The sequence below is a fragment of the Tursiops truncatus genome, chromosome 15, assembly GCF_011762595.2.
Source record: "Tursiops truncatus isolate mTurTru1 chromosome 15, mTurTru1.mat.Y, whole genome shotgun sequence".
Lineage (NCBI taxonomy): Eukaryota > Metazoa > Chordata > Mammalia > Artiodactyla > Delphinidae > Tursiops > Tursiops truncatus.
In genome coordinates this window covers 60,266,139-60,291,360 of record NC_047048.1, presented here as the reverse complement: position 1 = coordinate 60,291,360, position 25,222 = coordinate 60,266,139, and the positions used below count along the sequence as shown (strand labels likewise).

At 47.6% G+C, this 25,222-nt stretch overlaps 1 protein-coding gene across 1 annotated transcript; it reads right to left on the bottom strand.

The window, feature by feature from the left end:
* Nucleotides 1–47: 47 nt before the first annotated feature.
* On the bottom strand, nucleotides 48–25,208 carry POFUT1 (protein O-fucosyltransferase 1). The gene is made up of 7 exons (XM_004328651.4): nucleotides 25,006–25,208; nucleotides 23,230–23,351; nucleotides 19,620–19,802; nucleotides 18,351–18,463; nucleotides 8,819–9,011; nucleotides 7,134–7,376; nucleotides 48–4,344 (listed from the first exon to the last, which is right to left on the bottom strand). The coding sequence occupies exons 1-7, from the start codon at nucleotides 25,136–25,138 to the stop codon at nucleotides 4,156–4,158; spliced, it is 1,176 nt and encodes a 391-aa protein (XP_004328699.2). The 5' UTR covers nucleotides 25,139–25,208; the 3' UTR covers nucleotides 48–4,155.
* Nucleotides 25,209–25,222: the final 14 nt, after the last annotated feature.

The following is a 25,222-nucleotide window of genomic DNA, read 5'->3' as shown; positions in this document are numbered from 1 at the left end:
ACTTGGGAATGAGACAGTAAATGAAACAAGGCTGGTGAAACGTTGAGGATTGTTGAAACTGAGAGTTCATTTTATTACTCACAATTTTTATGTATATTTGAATTTTTTCCAAAAAAAAGTTTTTATTTTTAAGTCTTGATCTAACAAATCCACTTCTGGGAATTTATCTTAATGAAAATTTTAGATATAGAAAAAGACTTACAAATAAAAATATTTTTCAAATAATAGCAGTGAAAAATTGGGAACATACTAAGTTCTCATAATAGGACAACAATAAGCTATGGGACACCCCTCAATGGAATTTTATATCATTAAAAACATTTATTCAGGCCATGTACCAACATGGAAAACATGATATACTATTAAGTGAAAGCCAGGACATTAAATTGTAAATACTGCATGATTAAAACTATGCAAAGACTTGTATCTTTAAAAAAGACTGAAATTTTTAAATGATTTTATACATGCAGAATCTGACCACTTCCCACCACCTCCAAGACAATAACCTTTGCCTAAGCCCCATTGTCTCTCTCGCCTGCATCCTTGTGACAGCCCCACATTGGTCTCCCTGCTGCTACTCTTCCTCCTTCCCATATCTTCTCCACGTGGCAGCCAGAGAGGCCCTTCAAAAATGTAAATCAGGGTTTCCCTGGTGGCGAGGTGGTTAACAATCCGCCTGACAAGGCAGGGAACACAGGTTCGAGCCCTGCTTGGGGAAGATCCCACATGCCGCGTAGCAACTAAGCCCATGTGCCACAACTACTGAGCCCTGGCGCCACAACTACTGAAGCCCGCGTGCCGAGAGCCTGTGCTCCGCAACGAGAAGCCCGTGCACTGCAATGAAGAGCAGCTCCTGCTCGCCGCAACTAGAGAAAGCCCGCGTGCAGCAACGAAGACCCAATGCAGCCAAAAGAAAAAAAAATAACCAAAACTTCAAAAAAAAAAAAAAAGTAAATCAGACCATGACCCTCGTCTGTTCAGACCCAACAAGGCTTCCCATCTCTCTCCAAATAAAAGCCAAGTCTTGACCTTACACTGCCCTCCAGGCCGTAGGATGGGTCACGTCACCTGCTCTCATCTACTCTTTTCCCTGCCTCGCTTCTGCCACTCCAGCCACACTGACCTCCTTGCTAGTTTTCAAACGCTCATTCCAGCTTCAGGACCTTTGCACATGCCGTTTCCTCTGCCGGGAAAGCGCTGCCTCCAGATCTCTGGATGAGTGCACCCCTCCGCCCTCCACAGTAGCTCTTCAGAGAGGCCTTCCTGAGCTCATCTAAACCAGAACTACTCCCCATCTGCACCCACCACGTCCTTTATTTTTCTTTAAAGCACTTAATTAACACCTCCCACAGTACATTTGCTTATTATGTCTTCTACTTTATTAGAATGCAAAGTCCTTGAGTACAAAAACTTTATGTCTGATCCTCTGCTGAATCCCTAGGACCTAGCACAGAGCGTGGCACACAGTGGGTCAATAAACACCTGCTGAATGAAAGCATGTTGAATTAAGCAACCACCCAAGAGAACTGTAAGCTTCATGTGGGCTTTCTGTTTCTTGGGTGATCCCCCCTCCCTGAAAGCTCCTGGCAGTGGCAGACCCACGGCTGCAGCCCAGTGGGGATAAAGGTGGCTGACCATTTCTCCATCCGAGGCCTCCACAGCATACAGCATAAAGTGTATCCTGTGAACTGGAGGAGCAGAGCGTGCTGGCTAACAGCACTGACTTCTGGAGGTCAAATCCGGGCTGACCACTACTGGCTGTGTGGTCATGGGGAAACTGAGAATTTTCTGAGCATTAATTCTGCCCTGTGGGACTTCCCTGGTGGCTCAGTGGTTAAGAATCCGCCTGCCAATGCAGGGGACACGGGTTCTATCCCTGGTCCGGGAAGATCCCACATGCCGCAAAGCAACTAAGCCCATGCGCCACAACTATTGAAGCCCGCGCACCCTAGAGCCCACTCGCTGCAACTACTGAGCCCGTGCTGCAACTACTGAAGCCTGCGCACCTAGAGCCTGTGCTCTTCAACAAGAGAAGCCACCGAAATTAGTAGCCTGCACACCGCAACGAAGAGTAGCCCCCGCTCGCCGCAACTAGAGAAAACCCACACGCAGCAATGAAGACCCAACGCAGCCAAAAATAATTAAAAAAAAAAAATTCTGCCCTGCCCAGAAGTTCCTACTTCCCAGGGCTGAGGTGGGGGCTAAACCAGAGAATGTCCACAAAGCACTTAGCAAGCACAGTGCCTGGCGCAAAGGAGGCATGCAACGAGAGGCAGTCAAATTATCAACAGCCATATATTTGCCTTTGTCTGTTTCACGTTTACAACGGGCTCTTATACATGCTTTATGTGATTGGGGCTGTTCAACAACCCCATCAGTTTTATCACCACTTTATAGGTGAGGAAACTGGGTCAAAGGAATAAAGTACTCGCCTACAAGACAACACTGAATCTGACTGCAACTCCAGCACCCTCACCTCCAGAGACACGAGGATTTGGCCGGCCCATTAGAGCCCCAGACTCTAAGGCGTGTGCCTAGTGTGGGGCAGCAAATGACATCAGGCAGAAAGCCACAAGCCCCCAGCCGCCGGATGGAGGCAGGGGTTCCCTTGTCCCACAGTGAGGCTCGTGAACAAGTCTGAACAGATAAACAATCTCTCAGGGTCCACCCAGGATTTAAAACATTGTCCCCGGAGGGAAAATTCAAATGTCCTTTCTGTACAGTTTCTCCTGCTAAGAGTTGGGCGGCAGCTCTAAGCAGCGAATGCCACCTTTGGTGTTTGAGATCCTTGTTGCCCTGCAGCCTCTGATTCAGTCTGCCATGAAAACAAAGCATCTCTTCCCAAAGGTTACCCAAGGGGCACCGCTGCATGGAGCTCTGGGCCTGGCTCTCATCAATCTCCTCTACCTTACCAGGATTGACTGTGGCCTTCTGAGGGAGGCCAGATGGCGGGGAAGTGATCGGCAGGTGTTAGACGTGAATTTTAGAACCACAAGGCCAAAAAATCAAACTCTCAGGAGTCATGGATTTTTACAACGACAGCATCTGAGAGACAAAGAAACTTATGACTGTTAACACCTTAAGCCTCATGGGCTTGGCTGAGATTATACTGGATGACATGGGCAAAAAAACCTGGGAATCCAATGGCTCCTGGGAACTGAGCATCTTTGATCTGGTCAGAGGCTTAGTGAACACTCCCTTGTGAGAATATAGTCTGAGGGCTCCAGCTGCAGGAGGAAGGCTGGGAGGACAGGCCTTGGACAGCAGCTTAATGGCAAAATTCTACAACCAGGCCCCTTGGGACATGAGATCAGAAGAGGAGACTTCAGAAGGATCCTGCCAGGCCAGCAAGTCCTGGCCCTGGTGAGGTGTTATGAAACCCTGACGGTGCCAGGTTTGTGGCACAACTACCAAGAGACTTTGAGGGCAATACCATGATGGTCTGGCTTGACGGCAGGTGCTCCTTGCCGGGAATGCGCTGTGGGAGCAGCACTTAGCCGTCTTCGGGGTACTGACAGCACTGTGATTGATAACTTCTATTTGCATAGTGTGTACAATGGAGAAGAGTGTTTGTGCCCCAAACCCTGGCAATGGCCTAGGAAAGGGGGGCTGACAAATGGCTCTGGCCAGGCAGTGGGGATGAGTCTGAGGGCCACTTTGGGGGTCATCTGGAAAAGCGGTCAATACACCCACCCACCCCTGGCCTTATCCACATTCTGTTAAGGTCACTTCAGGTACCTATGTTAATGAACTTCACTGATTTTTTAAAATGAGGGAGTTCTAGGGGAGTCATGACCTTGTATCAAAACTATAAAAATCTCTCTCTATATATATAAAAAAAATCTCTCCTAATACAGTTCAGCATCCCAGGCTGCTCAGAGCAGGGCAGACCAAAAGACAGATGTTGGACTGCTTTGCTGGTGTGAGAAATTCCCAGGAGAAGCAGCAGGGAGCACATGAGAAAGGGAGATGGTCTGGCTACTAGAAGCTTGGAAGTCCCGTGCCCTGGGAGATGGACTGTTTTCCTACTCCTCCAGGAAGTCCCTGGTACTTTTTTCTGTTCTCTGATCCTTGGGGATCAATCCTGGGAGCACCTCTGGCTGCCAGGCCTGGCTGGAGGGAACAACTCAGACAGGCGGTATGCTCCAGGTAGGATCAGAACTCATCCCGCAGCTGAGGGGGACTGTCCATGCCGAAGAAGGAGGACTGCCTCCCCTGGAGGTCCCGCTCCCGCTTCACGAAGGCAGTGAAGGAGGAGACACAGTTGCCAATAAAGTGGTCAGCTTGGCCGAGGATGTACAGGTCGATCTGGGCCACCTCAGGCTTCAGACTCACCACGTTCACCTGCAGGAGGAAGGGCAGGGTGTTTTAGCCAGGGTGCAGGCCTAAGTGGCCAGCTCAGCCAAGGCCTGCAGCTACCTGCCACCTTCCTTCCCTGTGCTGAAGTCACAGACAGACAAGGAAGCATACAGAGGATTAAAATGCAGGGTCGGGGCACCTGGGGGAAGTGCTGCCCAGCAGCTGCCTTAGCCCCTCAGCTGCAGACACACCACTCATTCACACTCTGCCTTTGCTTGTTGGTTCCCTCTGTCGGGAACGCCTTTTCCCATCCATCACAGTCCTGACCATACTCTCAAGGTTCAGCTCAAGGTCACCTGAGGGGCTTGGCTTCTCCCACCAAACCATGATCTGACCAAAGCGCACCCCACCCACTTGGTTCTGCTGCCTGGATGCCTCCAAGACTTAAGTCCTGTCCAATCTATCCCCGAGATATTCCCCAAAGGTGAACCCTTCTCTTGATGGATTACTACTCCCTGGCCAGTCACCATAATCTTTTCTCCTCCAGGTCTATTCACCAAATGAAAGTAGCCAAAGGAAACTTTTTCAGATTCCCCTACCCGCCTACTCCTCCCTCTACCCCAAGCTGAGCACCCTTAACTGGTGCCCTACTGCTCTTCAGATAAAGATGACAAATCTTGAATGTGGCCTATAAGGCCTGTTCAGCTGCCTCTCCACCTTGAGCTCCAGCCACTACACCAGTCTCCCTTCCACCTCAGGACCTTTGCACATGCTCTTCTGTCTGGCGTGCTTGTCTCTTTGCTCGGTTAACTCCTACTTAACTCTCACCCTGCAGCTCAAGTCACACCTCCTCGGGGAAGCCCTCCCTGGCTCCCCCATCTAGGCCAGGCTCCTCTGCTCTACACGCTCACAGAACCACGTTCTTTTACTTTGTAGTATACATCTCAGTTTGTAGCTTTCACTCCTTAGTGATTCTCTGGTTAACGTCTGTTTCCTGCACCTGATTGGGGCTGGGGCTGTGTCAGTTTGCTTGTCGCTGCTGGCTGGGGTCTGCCTCAGTATGCATCTGTTGACTGGACAAGTGAGTGAATGAGCCTCCACACCCAAGCCTGGCCCTCTCTTGTGGCGTATCTTATAATTCTTTGCAAATCTCTTTTCCTGAGTTTAGACTGTGAGCCCTGGAAGGCAGCACCACATCTTATTTATCAGTATCACCGGCTCAGCACTGGCCCAGCTTAACAGATGAGCAAGGCTTAGTTCAAGAGGAAGGGTGGGCTGAGCCCATGGAGAAGGGGGCAGAGTGGTGGAGAAGGGCAAAAACAGTGGCACAGGAACAGGAAATAGAAAATGGCAAGAAGCTCAAGGTATAACAAACATACCAACTCTAGAAACTCACAAAAAAACTCCCTGGGACTCTCCAAATGGGGGTGTGGGCAGAGTTGGGGCTGAAAGTGCTTTGCTGTCACACAGAGATTTCTGATGTAACAAAAATCATCATCTTGCTATTTGGATGGCAGCATAAAAATAATAGCAGCTTAACCATGGCCAAAATCCCCTGAACAATTCCACCCACGCCCTGAAACTTACCCGCTCTGTGTCATGCCCACTAAAATGAGCCCCGAGACCTCCTGGGTAAATTCTATTCCTTTATGGGACTTTGGTTTTCTCAGTTATAAAACGCAGGGCTTGGGTTAGAGGCACTCCAAGGTCTCCCGGCTCTGATATTCTTCTATAAAGCGGGTGGGTGGGGACCAGAATGCTCTGACTCGGCACTTCCTCTACAAGCCGGTAAAAGAGAGAAAGGGAGCCCCTCGACATAAGCCAAGGGCACCCACTGCTAGAAAGCGGATGTCTGTCTTTTAAGGTCTGCACAAGCATTTAGGGCCTTCATTCACTCAAAAGTCTTATTGAATGTTCACTATTAACTCCGTCATTTTATCGATACCTACTTATTATCTATTCTTCACTCATACAGTAACAAGCCTGTTCTATTATTTACTCATATACTGAACACCTACTATTCACCACCTCTTTAATCATTTACTAAGCACAAAAGAGCCTTCCTTGTATTCATCAACCACCTACTTCTACTATCAATGACAGCTAACTTTATTCAGCACTTATTTTTTACTGGACCTGTTTTCATTTCTTTTTATTTGATCTTCACAATTACACTATGAGATGTAGGCACGACTCTCAGTCCCATTTTATTGATGAGGAAACAGAAGCACAGAGAGGTAAAGTAACTTGTGTGAGGCTGCACAGTGAGTAGAGCCCAAGTCCTCTGGCTCCAGAGTCCATGCTCTTAATCCCTCTGCTGCACTGGACCCCTTCCAAGGGCCCACTCTTTATGGCCTTATTCACCAAACATTTACCAAGTGTCTACCACGTGTCAGGCACTGTCCTAGACACTGAAATGGCAAGGCGGGGTCTCAGCCCTGGAGGAGGTCAAAGCAACAGGCTACACCCTGAGGAGTAGAACAGTGAGTCCACCTTGGATCCTGCCTTCAAGGAGTCGCAACTGGGAAGAAATAAGACCTGTTTCTACACTAGTCTCAGTCTAGAAGGTGTCTCAGGAGATGTGATAAAGTGCTGTGACAGCTCCCAGTAGGGATCCATTAGCGACAGGAGTGGAGGGAAATCTGTGGAGCACCTGCGGAGGTGTCTGAGCTGGGGTTTAAAGAAGGGTAGGAACTGGAAGGGAACCTGATGTTCAAGTAAAAGCCTGGTGGTGGGAGGACGTGAAGCATGAGGTGGGAGCGGGCAGACCACCCTGGTGCTTCCTCTGATTCCCTTCCTGCTGCCCTCCCACCAGGCCCACGCCCCATGTGTACCTTCCCTTTGAAGAGCTGCTGGATCTCGGGTACATAACTCTCAGAGTCAGTGGCAATGTAGACCGACTGGGCGTTCAGCGCCGTCACCCAGAGCTTCAGGGTGCGCCTGATTTCCTTCAGGTCGGGGAGGCACATGGTCATGGTGAGCGGGGCGGCGGTGTGGCGGCTGTAGCCCACGCACTGCGGGGAGGCCATGAAGTGGGCGCCGGCGGTCCCGTCCTTCAGCATGGCGCACGCATTCTTCTGTGGGGTGGGTGGGGACAGAGCTAAAGACGGCCACCGCCCGCAACCCCAGAAGCAAGAGCCGGGAAGGGGAAAAAGGCAGGCAATACAGGAGGAGCGCAACTATTTTTTTTTTTAAAGCATTGAGGGAAGAGGGAAATGCTTCAAAACAGTTAACGGTGGTTATTTCTGGGTAGTGGGATATTGGCTTTTCACAATTTTTTTTTCTTCGTATAACTGCACTATCTGGGACTTCCAGCAGAATTCTGAACTGTGGTGGTGACGATGGGCAGCCTTGTCTGATTTCTGACTTCAGTGGGAACACTTCTGATAGCTCCCAAGAAGTACGTGTTTGCTGTGGGTTTCGGAGAGATAGCCTTTATCAAGGTAAGGTGGGTCCCTTGTATTCCTGGTTGGTTAAGAGCTGTTTTTCTTCTTTTTTAAATCATAAATGACTGTTGACTTTTTATCAGGTGCTTTCTTGGCCTCCATTGAGATGATTATATGATTTTTCTTCTTTGGGTGTTAATATAGTGAATTTCCCTGCATTCCTGGGATGAATTTTACTTGTTTGTGTTGTATGTTCTTCAATGTGCTACTGGATTTTACTTGGTAATATATCTATGCTCTTTATGAGAATGGGCTGTACTTTCCAGAGTTGACCTTATCTGAGTTTGGTATTAGCATTATGCTAGCTTTATAAAAAAAGAAAGCATCTTATATCTTCTTATGTTCTAGGGAAGCATAAATGGGAACTATCTGAAACCACTCACAAAATACTCTGGGCCTGGCTCCTTTACTTTGTGGAAGGGGGCAGGAAGGGAATCTAGTGGGTAAATGTGTGATTGCTTCCTCAAGTGACACTGAATGAATTGTGATCTACTTTCTATACTTTTCAGTATTTTTCAAGTTTTCAACGATGAGTATTTCTCACACACATACATATATATCTTCTTCTGTAAACTAAGGAGATTGTCTACATTACTCCAGTTATTTTCACAGGGAGGATGACCTGATGAGCTTTCTGCACATTTCAGCAGCTGCTAAACTTGGAGGATGACATCTTCATTTCTTGGGAGCCCCACCCAACCTCCAGAGCTTGTTTTTCAACAAGGAGTCTACTGGCTAAACACTGAACTGGGACAGAGGACTGTGGGCTATGGGGGCTCTTTCTGGCTTGCTGTCTGACCCAGAGCCTAGCTTGATACCTCAGTTTATCCATCTGTGAAATGAGGATAAAAATGGCAACTGTTAAAATGAAAACTGTCAAGCAAGTGCTCTGGAGCTACATTTCTGACGTGTCTGCAGTGGGATCGTGGGGCACAGTCCCGTGAACTTGGCCAAGTGAGACCTCTCTACCCTGGCTAGGACGTGGTGCAGTGGGTTCAGTGTCCAACCCCCATAGGCATGGGCCCTGCTCAGAGATGTGTCCATCCCAGCCATGAGAGGAAGGGGGAAGTTACCCAGTCGGAGCCAATGCGCAGGTGGATGCCCACATAGGGTCGGATGAGGTGGGCACGGATCTGGGCCTCCCCTGTCCTCACCATCTCATCTGACCACACCATGTACTTTTGGAGCGGCCTATGCTCCTCCAAGACAGGGAACTGGGCCGGGGCCCCTGGCAGGGCAAGCACTGGATGTTCCTCTGGAGAAAATCTAGGCATGAGACAGAAGGAGAAGAAGTCAGACAGAGAGCGCACAGCGAGTCCAGCCGCCACCCCCATGGGAGAAAAGACGGCGTTGCACCATGCCCCAGAGACCCTGCGGAGGGGCCCCTGCAACATGCAAGAAGCACAAGAGGTTGTGAAACCCCAACGGGCTGATAAGAGACCTTGGCAGCGGCAAGAGGCACAGTATGCAATACTGTCCCGCCACATGGAATTTACAACTCTCTTTGATTGTTTAACAATTAAAAATTTACAGCAGAGCACTCCAACCTTTTGTATGTCATGCTGGCTTCCAATCTGTAGTGCGGTAATTCACTCCAGGTTGGGGTGTCTACACTGAGTCTTTGCCATTTTACCCACACAGTGGGATTGGGAAGTGCAGCTGCTGACAGGTCACACTCCCAGGGAATGTGTACGCTGGATGAGACCATTCACTCAACATTTAACACATTATCTATGGATTGCCTACTATGTGCTGGGGGCCAGGGGAGAATGAGACAGGCATGGTCCCTGCTCTCATGGAAAACACTAGAGGTCTGTAGATGCCCCCCACATACCCTGCCGAAAGCTCTCCCTCCCCCTTGTTCACAATGCACCTTGTAATTATTTTACCCCTGAGTCCAGAAAAGTCTGCTGGACTCAGGCTTCTGAAGTCAGTATCTCCGCGTGCCTAGAACAGTACATGGAAGAGCTCAGTAAAGATCTGTTGACTGAATAGAGTGAGGAGCAAACCTGTGTTCCCTCATTAGCTAAGCCCAGACTATATTCCAGCAACATGAAATGCCCCGCTCTTCCATAAGCTTGCAATGCACTTTCAAAGTACAGATCTCTGCAGACTTCTCCCGTCTACCTGGTATGCCTTCCCTCTGCCAGCCAAAATCCTTTTCCTAAAATTATGAAATAGGTACAGGCACTCGGGAAAAGTTTGGCAGCTTCTTATAAAACTAGACATGCAATGACGATATGACCCACCAATGTACTCTTGGGCATTTAACCCAGAGAAATGGAAACCTATATTCACACATGAACCGGTATGCGAATGTTCACAGCAGCTTTCTTCATAATAGTAAAAAACTGGAAACAACTCAGACGTCGTTTAACAAGTGACTGGTTAAACAAACTGCAGTACATCTACACCACAGAGCACTATTGCAGTAAGAAGGAACCAGCTACTGATACAGGGAACAACTGGGATGGATCTCAAGGGAATTATGCTGAGTGAAAAAAGTCTGCCTCAAAAGGTCACATACTGTATGATTTCGTTTATATAACATTTGTGAAATGACAAAGTTGAGAAAAAAGAAATGGAGATGGGATTAGTGGTTGCCAGGGGCTAGTGTGTGTGTGTGTGTGTGTGTGTGTGTGTGTGTGTGTGTGTGTGTGTGTGTGTGTGTGTGTGAGTGAGAGAGAGAGTGAGTGTTTAGGGAGGTGGGTGTGGTTATAAACTGGCCACACAAGGACCTTTGTGATGTTAGAACTGTTTGATATCTTAACTGTGGTGATGGATACACGAACATACACACGTGATAAAATTGAATAGAACTAAGTATACACACACACAGAAGTGAGTACAAGTAACACTGGGGAAATTTGAATAAGATGGATGGACTGTACCAATGTCAATATCCTGGTTGTGATACTGTGCTATAGCTTCGCAAAATGTTAACATTGGGGGAAACTGGGTAAAGGGTACATGGGATCTCTCTGTATTAATTCTTACAAGTGCTTGTGAACCTACAGTTATCTCAATAAAAATTTCAATCAAAATTTATTAAAAATTTCAGAGCATACAGGATAATACTGAAAATAATTTAACAGTCCACAGAGCTGTGACCCAAATTAGCAAATATTAACACTTTACTTTGTTTCAGATTTTAAAAAATATACACCTGAGTAAAAGCTCTATCCTATGATCTCTTTTCCACTTCCTCCTCTTTCCAGAAGATACTGTGGTTTCATGCATGATTACACCTTACTATTTATATTAAAGGGTATTATTCTGTGTGCTCTTTACACAGTGCAATGGTAAAAGCATGGATGGTCGAGCCAGATGACCGTGCTCTAATGTTGACTATACCACTTACTAACTAGGGCAGGTGACTTAACCATTCTGTGCCTCAGTTTCCTTATCTGTATAATAGAGCTGATAATAGTTCCCACTTCATAGGGCTGTTGAGATCAAATGGATTAATATAAGCACAGCATTTAGAACAGTGCTTGGCACGTAGAAAACTCTCAGAAAATTCTCTCACCTTCACCACCATCATCACCATCATATTGCACGTAACCTATTTCAACTTTTAAAAAATTCAACTCAGGGACTTCCCTGGTAGCGCAGTGGTTAAGAATCCGCCGACAGAGGTTCGATCCCTGGTCTGGGAAGATTCCACATGCCGCAGAGCAACTAAGCCCGTGCACCACAACTACTGAGCCTGCACTCTCGAGCCCGCGAGCCACAACTACTGAGCCTGTGTGCCACAACTACTGAAGATTACATGCCTAGACCCCGTGCTCCGCAACAAAGAGAAGCCACTGCAGTGAGAAGCCTGCTCACCGCGACGAAGAGTAGCCCCCACCTGCCACAACTAGAGAAAGCCTGCGCGCAGCAACGAAGATCCAATGCAGCCAAAAATAAAAAATAAAATAAATTTATTTTTAAAAAGTCAACTCTGTTTTAGAGATTTGGCCATGTTGATGGTGTGGGTCACGTGATCGTGTTAGTGTCTCTTGAAGGTTTCCATTTGCATGAATAAACTGCAGTTTACCTACCTAGTCCCCCCCTGCTGGTCAGTGAGGCTGTTTCCGATCTTTCCCCATACAACAGTGCTGCAATGGACATGCCACTCTTTCTTCACACCCAACCAAACACCTCGCTCCACAAACACCTTCCAAAGTTCCAAGACCAGTTGCCGCTCCCAAGCCTCAGCTCCTAGGAGAGGGCTCTGTACCACTTCTCCTTTGCTGCCTTCTGCACACTGATGTGCTCAATAACCACCTTCCCTGTCCACTGCCACGAGGGTAGGCCCCAAGCACTCTTGTTCACCATGATTCCCACACACACTGGTGCAAGGCCTGTGCCAGCTAAGCCACAGCAAGTGTTCATGGACAGCTTGGCTCTATCTAATCCTCGTCTTGTCAGACTTTACATGTACATACATGTGACAGGCAATGTTCCAATTACTTTGTGTACATTAACTCACTTGACCCTCTTAAGAGCCCCGTGAGGTAAGTACTACCGTTAGTCTCACTTCACAGATGAGGAAATTGAGACACAGAAAGGTTAAGTAGCATGCTCCTGGTCACACAGCTAGGAACTGGTGGAGCAGGGATTTGAATCCAGGCAATCTCCTCCAGAACCTTTGCTCTTAACTACTATACCTCACTCCCAGCTCCCCCACCCAGTCAATAAGCACCTCAAAAGCCGAGTCTGTGGCTTATTCTTCTGATTCCCAGCCTAGACACAGGCCTCAACACATAGTAGGTACAATAAATATGTCAGTGAATGAATGAGAATTCAGGGATCTCACCAGAAAGACCAGATCAGGATGTCAGGGGTCAGAGGAAGAAGTGAATAGTAACTGAGTACCTACTATGGGCTAGGACCTCAGCTAAGTGACTTTCATAGGCCACCTTAAAGGGTTTCAAATGGAAAGCAAAGCTGTGATCTCCCAGGGGGCTGGAACATTAGGATAAAATCAGGATCTGTTCCCTCCTTGACCTCTTAGAAAGTACCTGCTGTTGACCTTTGGTGAATTCCAAATCTGGAATATGCAGCCCCTCCACATGGATCTGGATCAGCACATATAGCTGTCCCAATGCAACGTCAGCTCTGACGTGACAAGCAGGAAGAGGCCAAGACTGACGTGCTCGTTTGCTCCCAATGAGGGAGGAGAGTGTTGTTTGGAAAGAAAGTGGGGAATAAGGGTCTTGTTTGGGAAGAAAGCTTGACCAGGTCCATCTGTTCACATCCCTGATGGTTGACACTAAGTCAGGCCCTTAGCCTGGTCACTGTTCAGCTGAAGAAGGCACACTTTCCTGCTGCTGGGTGCAGTGAACCTCTGGGGTTCTTCACCACCACACTGACACTGCTGAGATCCCCCTACCAAGCTGGGGTTTCTCCATGCACAGCACCCACATGTGAGCCCAGGATACACAAGTGGATGGATACTATGCTGAGTGCAGAGGGTGCAGGGACATGAAAGAGGCAGAGTCTAGTTCTCAATATCCCTGACATGAAGAACTACCTTTCCCTGCAGCTCTTTGCATGCCTGGCTTCTTCTCATCCTGCAGGTCTCCGCCCTGCCAATTACATGTCACCTGTTTATGTCCTCCCAAGGAGGCTGCAGCCTGGGAGAACGATAAGCCACGTGCTCAAACACCTGTTGCCTTCATACCAAGAGAATGGTTCATAGCCTTCCAACAGTAAATGTGCAATAAATAATAAATGTCTGTTCAATTAAATCTCCATCAGGGTATTCACAGACTCAGAACCAGCAGAGCTGGAAAGATCCTCAGCGGGAAATCACTTAGTGGGGAGAAATAACTCTTATCCTCTTTTCCTAGAAGCCAGTTTTCAGCTGGACACACAGAAGCCCCAAAAAAGACATTTCTCAGTACTTCTTGTAGCTACGTATGGCCACATGTCTAAGTACTGGCCAATGAGCTGGTGTAAGCAAGCTATAAGGAAGCTCCTTAAAAAGGTGAGGATGTGCCCTTCTTCTGCCCCTTTTGTCCTTCCAGCTACCTGGGCTTCATGAGTCATCTTGGCCCATGAGGTGACACTAAGGATAAAAGCCAGTACTGGGGGAATTCCTTGGTGGTCCAGTGGTTAGGATTCCACGCTTCCACTGCAGGGGGCAGGGGTTCGATCCCTGGTTGGGGAACTAAGATTCCGCATGCCGTGCAGTGTAGCCAAAAAAAAAAAAACAAAACAAAAAAGCCAGTACTGGGATGGCTGAGCAGAGATGGGAGCCTAATTCCTAGACACAAGGGAGCTGCCATGCAGCCCTGAGTTGCACAGCCCAGTCCTTTTACTTAAGAAAACAATGAACTTTTATCTTGCTAGTCTGCTGTTATTTGGGGTTTTCTGTTACATGTAGCTAAGTTAAACCTGGTGCACCCGGACCTGTGGCCACCAGCACTTCTAGCTGATATACAAGAGGGTTACTGGTTGAAGGCAGTGGGGGAGGGGAACCAAGCAGTTCCCACTTGGCCCCCGTTGCTGCCTCCACAGCACACAGCGCTTCTCCAGAACTCTAAAACTCAAAGAACAGTTTGAAAGTGACCGATCTTGCTCAATCCCTTCATTTTGTAGATAGAGCACTGTGGCCAGAGAAGGGAGGCAATCTGCAGCTACACAGTGAGCCAGGGAAGCGGCTGACCCTTTCTAATGCCATTCTCCCTACACCTACGCCCCTGCCCCCAAAGGACAATTGTCTACAGCAAGAAAGTGTCCACTATTTAAGAAAATGTTTAAAATACTTAAACTCTCAAAACTCACCCCTGCAAACACTCACAGGATTCTTATCAGACTGCTTCACCAGGGCCTACAAAGCCCTGCACAGTCTGACCCCTGCCCACTTCTCTAATCTCCTGTTCTATGTGGCAGGTTAATTCAAGTCTCCTCCCATTGGGTGGGCTCTATGTCCCCTCCCAATAGCACTTGGCAGAGGTAACAGTGTCCTGGATGCCAGGCCCAGGCTTTAGGGGGCCAGCAGCTTCCACCTTCTGTCTCTTGGAGCACGCACTCCCTGGATGCACCCTCTCAGAATCCAGCTGCCACGTTGCCCGAAATCCAAGCCACACGGAGAGGTCAAGAGTATACATGCCAGCCGACTGCCTCAGGTGAGCTCCCAGACGACAGCCAGCACCACCTGCCAGCCATGAGTGAGCCCTCTTGGACATGCAGCCCAGTTGAGCCTTCAGATGACTCCAGTCCCAGCCGACAGCTGACTGTAGCCATGTGAGACCACAAGCAAGAAGTGCCCAGCTAACCCAAGTGTCCATCAACAGATGAATGGACATCCCACACACATACCCTACCCAATACACTCCATTGGCATGGAGTGGAATACACATATAAACACCAGTTAACCATTTTTTGAAATCTCATGTTTTTACATGTTTAGAACTGATCTTGCCAATGATATTTATTTACTAACCTGATAAATATCAATTACTCCTCAGAAAAGATAGTTACTCAATTACAAACTATATGTAATAATTTCATTTTAAGTTAATATGTATAGGTATACATTGTATATGTACATAAAAATACACCCATTTTGGAGGGTGGAAGTATACATATCAAAATTCTAATACTTTTTTGGAGGGGTGATGGGAGTATGAGTAAGTTTAATTTTCTTATTAAAAAAAAAAACAAAAAACACCAAATGTGGTGGGTATTCCAAAGAGTATTCATCTTAAGAAATTAGATGTTTAACATGGATTGGAACTTTGTACAGTTGGGATTCCATAAAGAAAATGGAAAAACAAAAACCAAACCAAAGACCTGCCCTGCTAAGCCCAGTCGACCCACAGAACTCTGAGCAATCATTCTCAATTGTTTTTGAGCTACTGAGTGTTAGAGTGGTTTATTACACTGTAATGGACGATGGGAACACCCTACCCTTCTCCTCCTGAAATGCTCCACACCAGCCACTCTGGCCTTTCTGCCCCTTGACCACACCAAGCTTGTCCTGCCTCAGAGCTTGCAATGTTCCCACCATGAAGAACTACCTTTCCCTCCAGCTCTTGGCATGGCTGGCTCCCCATCCTTCAGATCTGTTATGGACTAAATGTTTGTGCCCCCGCCCCCGCCCCGCCACCAATTCATATGTTGAAGCCCCAACTCCCAATGTGATAGTATTAGGAAGTGGGCCTTTTGGGGGCAGTTACATTTAGACGGTTATGAGGGTAGAGCCCTCGTGATGAGATTAGTGCCCTTATAAGAGACCAGAGAGCTTGCTCTCTCTCCAACATGTGAGGATACAGTAAGAGGCAGCAACTGCAAGTCAAGGAGTCCTTACTAGAACCTGACCACGCTGGTACCGTGATCTCGGACATCCCAGCCTCCAAAAGCATGAGAAATAAATGTCTGTTGTTTAAGCCCCCTAGTCTGTGGTATTTTGTTATAGCAGTCCAAGCTGACAAAGACAAGGTCTTTGCCTGTCAATCACACATCACCTGCTTATGTCCCTCACAGCACTATGTCTTCTGGGACTATCTTACGTAAAAATGTATTCACTGTCTCCCCTGTTAGAATCAGCTCCATCAGGGCAGGGGCCTTATCTGCTTTCTTCTTGCCTGTCTCCCCAGCATCCACACCAGTGCTTGACACTCAGGCGGTGCTTCTTACATGTGTGTGGAAGGAAGGCATCTACCCAGGTGGTCCTAGCTCTCTCCAACTGCCTCCAGGGACCTCATCTTCCCCACTAGTCTTCCTTTCCCAAAAATTTGGTTGTGAGGCACAAGCTTCCCCAAGCCCTTACACAATTCCTACAACTCAATGATCTGAAGCAAGACCACGCGGCCATGAACAAGTGTTTCAGCAACATTGTCCGACTGATGCATCCATGCAACCCTGTCCCTTCTCTTCCAACCAGGACTGTGTGCTTTTTGGAATTTGCTCTTAGAGCTGCTTTTAGAGCTGGTGTCATGGTTTTTCCCGCCCCCCCCGGCATTTTAGAGGCAAATCTCCATCCTTTGAGGACAGGTCTGCCGTCTGGCAATAGCTCTGGGTCATTCAGAGTTGAATGGGGAGAACCAAGCAGGTGATCAAATGGGAATCAACAATTCCCTATCTGGGATCAACAATGAGGGGGATTAGACTCTGCCAGGACTGAGTATCCTCAGTAGCTCATGAACTAGCTCTGAAGGCAAGTCCCACATAGGAACTGGCAGCTATTAAAGGCACAGCTCTTTTCTCCACAGTGATGAAGAATGGGTGCTCTGGAGTCAGGCTGCCTGGATTCAAACCCCAGCTCTGCCACTTCAAGCTGCATGACCTTAGGCAAGTGACTTCACTTCTCTCTGTCTCAATTTCCTTACCTGTAAAGCAGAGACGACAGTAACACTTGTCCCCCAGACTCATGGAAGCATTAAATGAGCTATTACCTTAGAAGACTTAGGTAGTGAAGATTTAGAACAGCAACTGGCACAAGTAAGCACTAAATAAATATTAGTTCTTATTACCTATGAAAGCCTTACACACAGACCCCTGCTGCCCAGTCAATAGCTGCATTACCTTGGGCAAGTTATTTAGCCTTACTGAGCTCAGTTTCTTCACCTGTCAAATGGAAATTGATCATAGTACCCATTTCATGAAATTTCTCAAAGACTTAAATAAAATAAAGGATGTGAATAATAGTAACAGGTAACAGTGACTGGCCCTCTACTACGTGCCATGTGATTTACACACTTGGAGGCAGATACCATAGTGCTCCTTCCATTAAACCAAGGAGGAACCTCAGGCCAGACAGCTGGAGTGGCTCACTCAGGGGCATCTGAGAAAGAGGCAGGGCTGGGTCAGCGCTCAGGGCTGTCTTATCCTGAGCCTGTGCTCGTTCCTCTGCATCAGTCCATCTTTGGCTAACTAAATGCCAAGTGCTGGGACCTCACAAGAATTCATAAGCCCCTCACGGTTTCTAACCCAGGTCTGACATCTAAGCCCACGCTCTTTCTTGCCACACTACAGCATCAGGGGCAAATGTACTATGTTAGTGTCATCATTATATCTAGACTGTAGCCCGCTGAAGGCTGAGACCGGGTCTTCCTCATTTTTATGCATCACCTCTGGCCTTTGAGCACTACGTCTCATACGTGACGGCTGCTCTATAAATATTTCACAGCCTGTGCCTATGCCCTGCTAACCTAGTTTTTGTTCTTTAATAGGGCTTACTGGAGCACAATTAATAAAGCACATCCAATTACTATCAGGATGACATCATTTCTCCGTCTGCACCTGAAGCTGTTTTTCTCTAGAAGCAGCTTCCAATTTTCACCTTGTGAAGAGGAAGGTAACAGGGGAGTGATTCTCACGCCTAGAGGAGGAAATCGAGACTCATGTGACTGCACAATATTCTTTTTATGACATCCTTTATTGGCTGATAAACTCTTGCTCAACCTTGTGGCAGGTCAACGTCCCACCGTGTCAGGCGTTGAGATGGGAACAGATCACATAGGATCCCAAGTTCAACAGACAGAACAGCCGCACCTTTGGTCTCATACATCAGGGTGTGGTAGAGGGGAAGAGGGCCAGGAAGGTGCTGAATGCCCGTGGGCCCCCCACCTCTCCCCTAATCCCAGCAATGCTGCCCCCTCCACATACCTCTGGATCCACTGATCTTTGTAGGAGGCGCTGAAGGAAATGCCTGCAAAAAGCTCAGACCTGTTGAAACTCACATGAAACTGATCCCAAAATGGGCCAAAGGGGTTTCCTTCCTAGAGAAAGAGAGTGGGAAAAGGCTTACTGAGCAGGAGGGAAGGCCAGTTGGGGATGGGGCCAAGGGACTGTGGATGGGGGAACCCTGGGTGATTTGACTCAGGCTGAAATACTCTCACAGGATGGGCCAGTAGGAATATCACGTCGTAATTTCTGGGCTGGGTGCTGAGGAGGGCAGCTTGGCCTCCAGTCTGGTTTTCAGCAGGCAACGTTCACCACAATATCTGAAGGAGTCTTTCCTGCTCGTGTACCATATGCCGCTGACCCTGCAGCACTGGTGGGGGTCTGGGGAGCAAGTCAACCTTGGATTTAGGACCATGGACTACGAGCTCCAAGAGACCTTCAAGACCCGGCTAATCCAATGCCCTTATTTTCAAGATGGAAACCAGGACCCAGACAAGACACTTGCTCAAGCTCACAGAGCAAGTGAGGGCAATGTTGGGGCTGTAAGCAAGGTCTCCCTTCTCAAATCTCACAGCTCCTCCAACCACCCTCCTCAGACTGTAGCATAAGCGCTGAAACACATGTTGGGGACTGTCTTATTCCAAAAGTGCCAGAAATTTACAAACTTCTACTGATAAATATAACAGCTTTTCATTTATGTGCTGAGAGGCAAGAAAGTATACAAGTTAGGAGGGTGGACAATGGAGCCATATTACCACAACTTATTTGCTATTATGATTTGGGGCAAAATATTAAACCTCTCTGTTGCATTCGGTGTCCTCTCTATAAAATGGGGTATTAATAGTACTTTGCTCATGGAACAGTTTAAGGATTAAGTGGGATAATATGTGGAAAGCTCTTAACATGGTACTGGTGTGTAGTAAGTGCTATGTGAGTATTAGTGATTATTACTGATGTGGCACTTTACAGTTTACAAGCACTCTTACACCTGGCCCTCACTGATACTTTATGAGCAAGACACAGCAGGAACTGGTGTCTTTACTTTGTAGGCAGAAGTAAAGGCTCAGAGGAAGCAACGTCCTCTGCCCAAAGTGACACTGCTGACAAATGCCAGAAATGGGACTTAAATCTCCATCTTTCTATTCTAGGCCCTTCTGGTGCCTTCTCCCACACACTGCTATCGCACAGTGTCTCAGGGGCCTAGAGGACCTGGAACAGGCAGAAAGGGTCCCCCAGACCCACAGGACCCACCTTCATGGGGCATGTCTTCTTATCAGGGCTTCGCTGGGCTGCCACCTCAAAGCAGTATGCCACCCGCTTCTCAGGGGGCCAGTGAGTAGGTGCCAGCTTCTCCATGAAGTCCTCCAGGCTGATGACCCGATGGTAGGCCTGGAGGGGCTCCAGCTTGAAGTACTTCTGGTAGGACACGTGGAGCTACAGGAAAAGTGGGGAAAAGGAGAGGGCGAGGGCCCCTCCTCAGTATCCTAGTGGCTGTTTCAAAGACATTCATTAAAACCATATACTCTAAGACCCAGACAGCTTGGACTACATGTCAATGAACAACTTTTGATAAAAGATACCACAGTTAGAACGGAGGCTGGGAGAAGACATCTGCAAACTAAAGAACAAACAGTAATACACCTCATATTCAAAAATGCCTGCTGATTTATAAGAAAAAAGACAAATGATGCAAGAGAAAACATGGGCAAAGGATAGGAGTGAGCAACTCACAGCAAAGGGAACCCAAATAGCCAACACACTCAAAAGATGTGCAAGCTCACAAGAATTAGGAGAAAGAAAATTACAATGACAACAAGACACCACTTCTTACCTGTGAGACCAGCAAAAATTTAAAAGCTTAACTCTAATTACTGGAAAAGATACGGCTGATAGTAGAAGTATACATTTTGGAACAACTACTTTGGAGTGTAACCCCTTACAAGCATCTAATAGGATTTTAAAGGTGCCCTCTACCTCTAGGTATTTGCCTTAGAGAATCCTGCCCTTCGTACCAAGAGATGGATAAAAGGATGCTCAGTGCCACAATGGAAGTAGTACAGGAAAAAACTTGGAAGGAGTCATACCAAGACACTAAATCCATGATAGTGGTTTCCTCTGGGGGGAGGGACTAGAAGTTACCTCGAGCCAAGACACACAATCTTTTAACGACTTTATCTATAAACTTTTATTTCTTTTATTAACAAAAAGAAAACATGAAGCAAAGATGAGAAAATATTAATGATTATCATTTCTAGTGGTAGATACATGGACGGTGATTATAGTAATCTCTGTATTTTTCTAGACTTAAGAAAATTTCTTAGAACACCATGAAATAAAATTTAGACTTTATCCTATAGGTCAGAGTTCCCAAGCATGTTCCACTAGTTCAGGTGGGTAAAGGGTTCTGCAATAAAAAGGCTCCAGAAATAAACAGGCCTGGGAAATGCTATGTTAAGCAGGTTTCTTTATGACAGAACTTCTCAGGGCCTTTAATATGCTAACATGCATTTTGAATCTCCAAATTTGGGGGGAATGAGGAATTGAGAACACAATTTCCCAAACTGACTTAACCACTGCACCATTCCTGCACGAGCCATTGATGTTCCAATGAACAGACTTCGAGAACCTTAATTATTAGCAACAAGGTCTTGCTGAAGGATTTTAAGCAGAAATAATGTGAGATCTGCTTCCTTGAAAGATCACTCTGGCGGCAGAAGAAAGAATGTACTGATGGTAAGATAAAAGGAAGGAGAGGAATTAGGAGGCTATTGCAATGGTCCTTTTACTTGTTCAAGTATTCATTCAACATGTATTTTTGTTTTGTTTTGTGTGCTTTGTTTTGTTTCAACATGTATTTTTGAGCATCTCCAAAAGTCCGAGAGATGGGGAAGCATGGACAGGTTAAAAAATGTAAAGGGAGGTGAAGTACAGAGTAAAGGGAAGCATTTAGGATGACTTCTAGGTTCCTGGCCCAGGTGAATGGAGGTGACATAAACTAAGGCTGGAAATATAGGTGGTTACACAGGTTTGAGGGGAAAGTTCTGGCTTTGTGAACTTCAGATTATCTGTGCGTCATCCAAATAGACCCAAAGGCGGAGGAGTTAGAAACACAAGGCCTGTGGTCAGAGGAGAGTCTGGGCCATAGGTAAATTTGGGAGGTACGTGGAGAAAAGTGAAAGCCCAAGAGTCAACAGAAACTTATAGCAAAGCAAATAATGGTAATAAAAGCAACTAATATTTACTGAGTGCTGGGTTAGTGCCAGGTGCTGTACTCATGATGTTTCATGGACTTATTCATCTAATTGTAAGAGGTAGGAATACAACCATCTCCAGTTTATTTATGAAGAAACCCAGGTGGACAGAATCTAGGTAACTCATCTTAAGTCACACAGCTAATAAGCAAACAGAAAGAGGAGACCCACCAACATTTAAACAGTGGGTGGAGAGAGAGGAGCCCCTGATGCAGCACAAAGAGGAAAATGTGGATAGGTTGGGCTGAAGCAGGAACAGGCTGTGTCTTGGAAGCCAGGGGAGTAGGAAGTTCAAGAAGGAGAGAGGCACATGGGGCCAGGTGCCACCGGGAGGTCAGTTAAGATAAAGACTGAGAAATGACTCCTGGATTTGGCAATTCTGAGGTCCTTAGTGGCCTCTGTGAGAACAGTCTCAGTGGGGAAGGGGAGCCCAACTGGGGTAGGTTGAGTAACCCATAGAAAGCAAGAAGTGGAAACTCTGAAAGACTCCTAGCTGAGAAGGCAAGGTGAGAGAAGGCAAGCAAACCAGAGGGAGACCAACGGGCCAGGTCTAAACTATAACAGTGAGTACAAAAAGTCAGAGCATCAACAGCTCCCGGTTACTAAGGACTCCCTGCATCCTAAGCACTTTCAATTGATGGCTTCAGCTGATTCTAAGAGGGAGGCATTCCACAATCACTAACTCACTGAGGGAGGTAGCAACAACTATTACCAGCCTGTTTTAAAGATGAGGAAACTGAGGCACAAAGAGGTCACGTACCCTGCCCAGGCGATACGGCTAGTAAGTGGCCAAGCCAGGCTATGATCTCAGGTACTCTGGCTTTTAAACTTTCTAAATACAGGCATGTGCAGGAAAAAATAAAACCTACGGTTTAGGATGTAAGAATAAAGTACAGTGTTTTGTACATACTAAACATAATTTTTTGAAGTTTATTAAAAACTTTCAAAGTCAATTCACTAAATATTAATTTAGTTCCTACTGCCAGGCCCCTGGAGTTACATTGTGAACAATGACAGATACAGGACTGGTGGAAGACATAAAGAACATGCAAGAAATTACATGATGCTGGGCTTCCCATACTAAGGGACCCCTTGATGAGGTGAGAGGCAGTGCCGGAGCCAGACTGCTCCGGTTTGTGGCCCTGGACATGTTATTAACCAACTTGTGCCTCTGTTTCTCCTTCAGAACTGATAATAGCAACCATCACCTCTGACCAATGGGTGGGACCAAACAAGGGTGGAAATGGAGTCTGGAGGTTCAGGTCACAGGCTCAGGAGTCAGAGAGACATGGGCTTGAATTCCAGTCTACTACTCACAAGCTGTGTGAGCGTGAGTAGTTACCTAACCTCTCTAAACCCATTTCCTCATAGGGATGTGATGAGAAGGAAAAGAGCTAATCCTGATGCAGTGCTCAGAAACAGTGCCTGGCAGACGACAGGTGCTGGATAAATGTTAGCCAGTTAGCCAGGGAAGACAGGGGGGCGGGGTGGGGGGAGGTAGGGCAAACTCAGAGGGGTGGGAGGTAAAGCCTACAGAAAGACTTGGGGTCAAGCAGAGGTGAGCAGGATTAGGGAAAGGTGGACAAGGGTCAACAGCAGGAGGTACTCACATTGGTGAAAGGAGGCTTGTGATGCTGGTACTCAATCCAAGGAGGTACAGCCAGGGTGCGGTTCAACAGCTTTGCAAATGCCAGGGAGCCCAAGAAATGATCAGCCTGGTTCCCAAAGCGCCCTGGATGGTATATTGCAGGTGAAGTGAGGACTATGGCGTCGAGGGCTTGGGGCATGCAAGGCTCAGAAAGGATGCAGAGCCAGGAGTGTGGAGGGCCAGGACACCAAGGAGAGCCAGGGGAGCTGGCAGCATGGGATCACGTCTGGACTCCTGGGTCTGACAGTCAAGGCCCTTCAGGCCCTGCCTCTTCTGCCTCAGCCACTCCAGGTTCTTTGCTGTTTCCCAAACATGCTCTACACTTCCCATCCCCACCCCATGCCTTTGCTCTTGCTGTTCCATCAGCGAGGAGTGACCTTCTACTTCTATTTCCTCCCATCTGCATGTGAAGGGGTAACTCCAATGCCTCACTCACTGGGATCCTTTCACTACCCCTCTGCCATATTCAGTTCCCCTCCTCTGCCTCCCACCTTGGATATGAGTTACTTGCGGTTCTTCACTCTTCCTAGAATGTCCTTTCCCATTTCCCGGCCTTTGGCTGTTTCCTCAGCCTGTGAATGCCCCAGGTGCAAGGTCCCTGTCTGACTCTTTCTGTTATCCCCAGCATGGCATCCATTCATTCATTCCACAAAGACTGTTGAGAGGCCACAACGTGTCAGGCTCTCTGCTAGGTGCTGGGACACAGGAGTGAGCAAGAAGGACAAGGTCTCTGCCTTCAAGGCATTCACAGGCCAGGTAGGGGGACAGTAAACATATAAACAAATATACAGTGATAAATTTTGATAAGTTCAAAAATGAAGTGAAAAAAGTTTGGTGATGGAGAACAATGAGGAGGAGATTATTTGGGTTGAGGTCAGTGAAGTCTTTTCTGGTGACATTTAAGCTGTGGCCTGAGGATGGGAAGGAGTTGGTCTGGCACAAGGCAAGGGGAGGGTGTTCCCCGGCAGAGGGACTAGCACAGGCTGCAGGACCTGAGTATGTGTAAGGAACAGAAAAGGGTAACTGTGCCTGCAGCTGGAGGGTCTGGGGAGAAGGGTGTGGTGGAGATGATGCGCAGAGGGCAACATCATCATGGTTAGGAGTGTGAAGGATTTTAAGAAGAAATAACTTTAACAGTGACGATCCACCACTCCCATTTAAATTGCACTCCTAAGCCAGCTTTTAGATTCTCCCTTACCCTGCTCTATTTTATTTTCCCATAGCACTCATCCATAAATATTATGCAGTTACTTATTTTTTATATTTATCTTTTATGGTCTGTCTTTCCCAACTAAAATGAAGGCTCTACAAGGGCCTGGAGCTTTCTGTCTTATCACCACCGTATCCCTGGAGCAGAGAACAGGGCTGGGCACACAGTAGGTGCCCTATAAATACGTGTTGAATGAATGAAAGAATCGCCCAGAGCCAGCGTTGGGTCAGTGCCATCAAGTCCTGCCCCACTAACTCCATTTACTGGACTCGGGGCTGGCTTAGGCCTTGCGCAAGACACATCGTAACCTCTCCCGGCCTCAGTTTTCTCATCTGCCAAACGGAAGGTTGGACACAGAGGTCCCTTCGGTGCCCTTGCAACTGGGGCAGAAAGGTGAGGAGCAGGCCCTGCCCCGCGCTGGGGTCCTTTCCTGGACCTGTCAAGGCGTCTCTGGGCGCCTCAGAGAAATTGCTTCTCCTCTCTGGGCCTCAGTTTCCCCATTTGGACAGAAGGCTCGGGAGGCCTTACCCATGCATGGGCAGTAGAGCAGGTAACCCGCCGGGTCCCAGGAGCCCACGGGCAGCCCCGGGAACGGCAGAAGCAGCAGCAGGAGCGACACACGCGGCGGCAGGGGCGACGATGCCCACGCGGCGGCTCCCATATTGGCCCCAGAGCCAGGGCGCTCCGCGGCTCGGAGGCGGGGAGGGAAGGAAGGGGGCGAGCGTCCGCCCCGCTCCCGTCAGCC

Coding starts and splice junctions, on each gene's coding strand:
- POFUT1 (XM_004328651.4), bottom strand. CDS start 25,138: ATGGGAGCCGCCGCGTGGGCATCGTCGCCCCTGCCGCCGCGTGTGTCG. Junction 18,464..19,619: donor AGAAGACATGCCCCATGAAG/GTGGGTCCTGTG, acceptor CTCTTTCTCTAG/GAAGGAAACCCCTTTGGCCC. Junction 7,377..8,818: donor TGCGCATTGGCTCCGACTGG/GTAACTTCCCCC, acceptor CCCACCCCACAG/AAGAATGCGTGCGCCATGCT.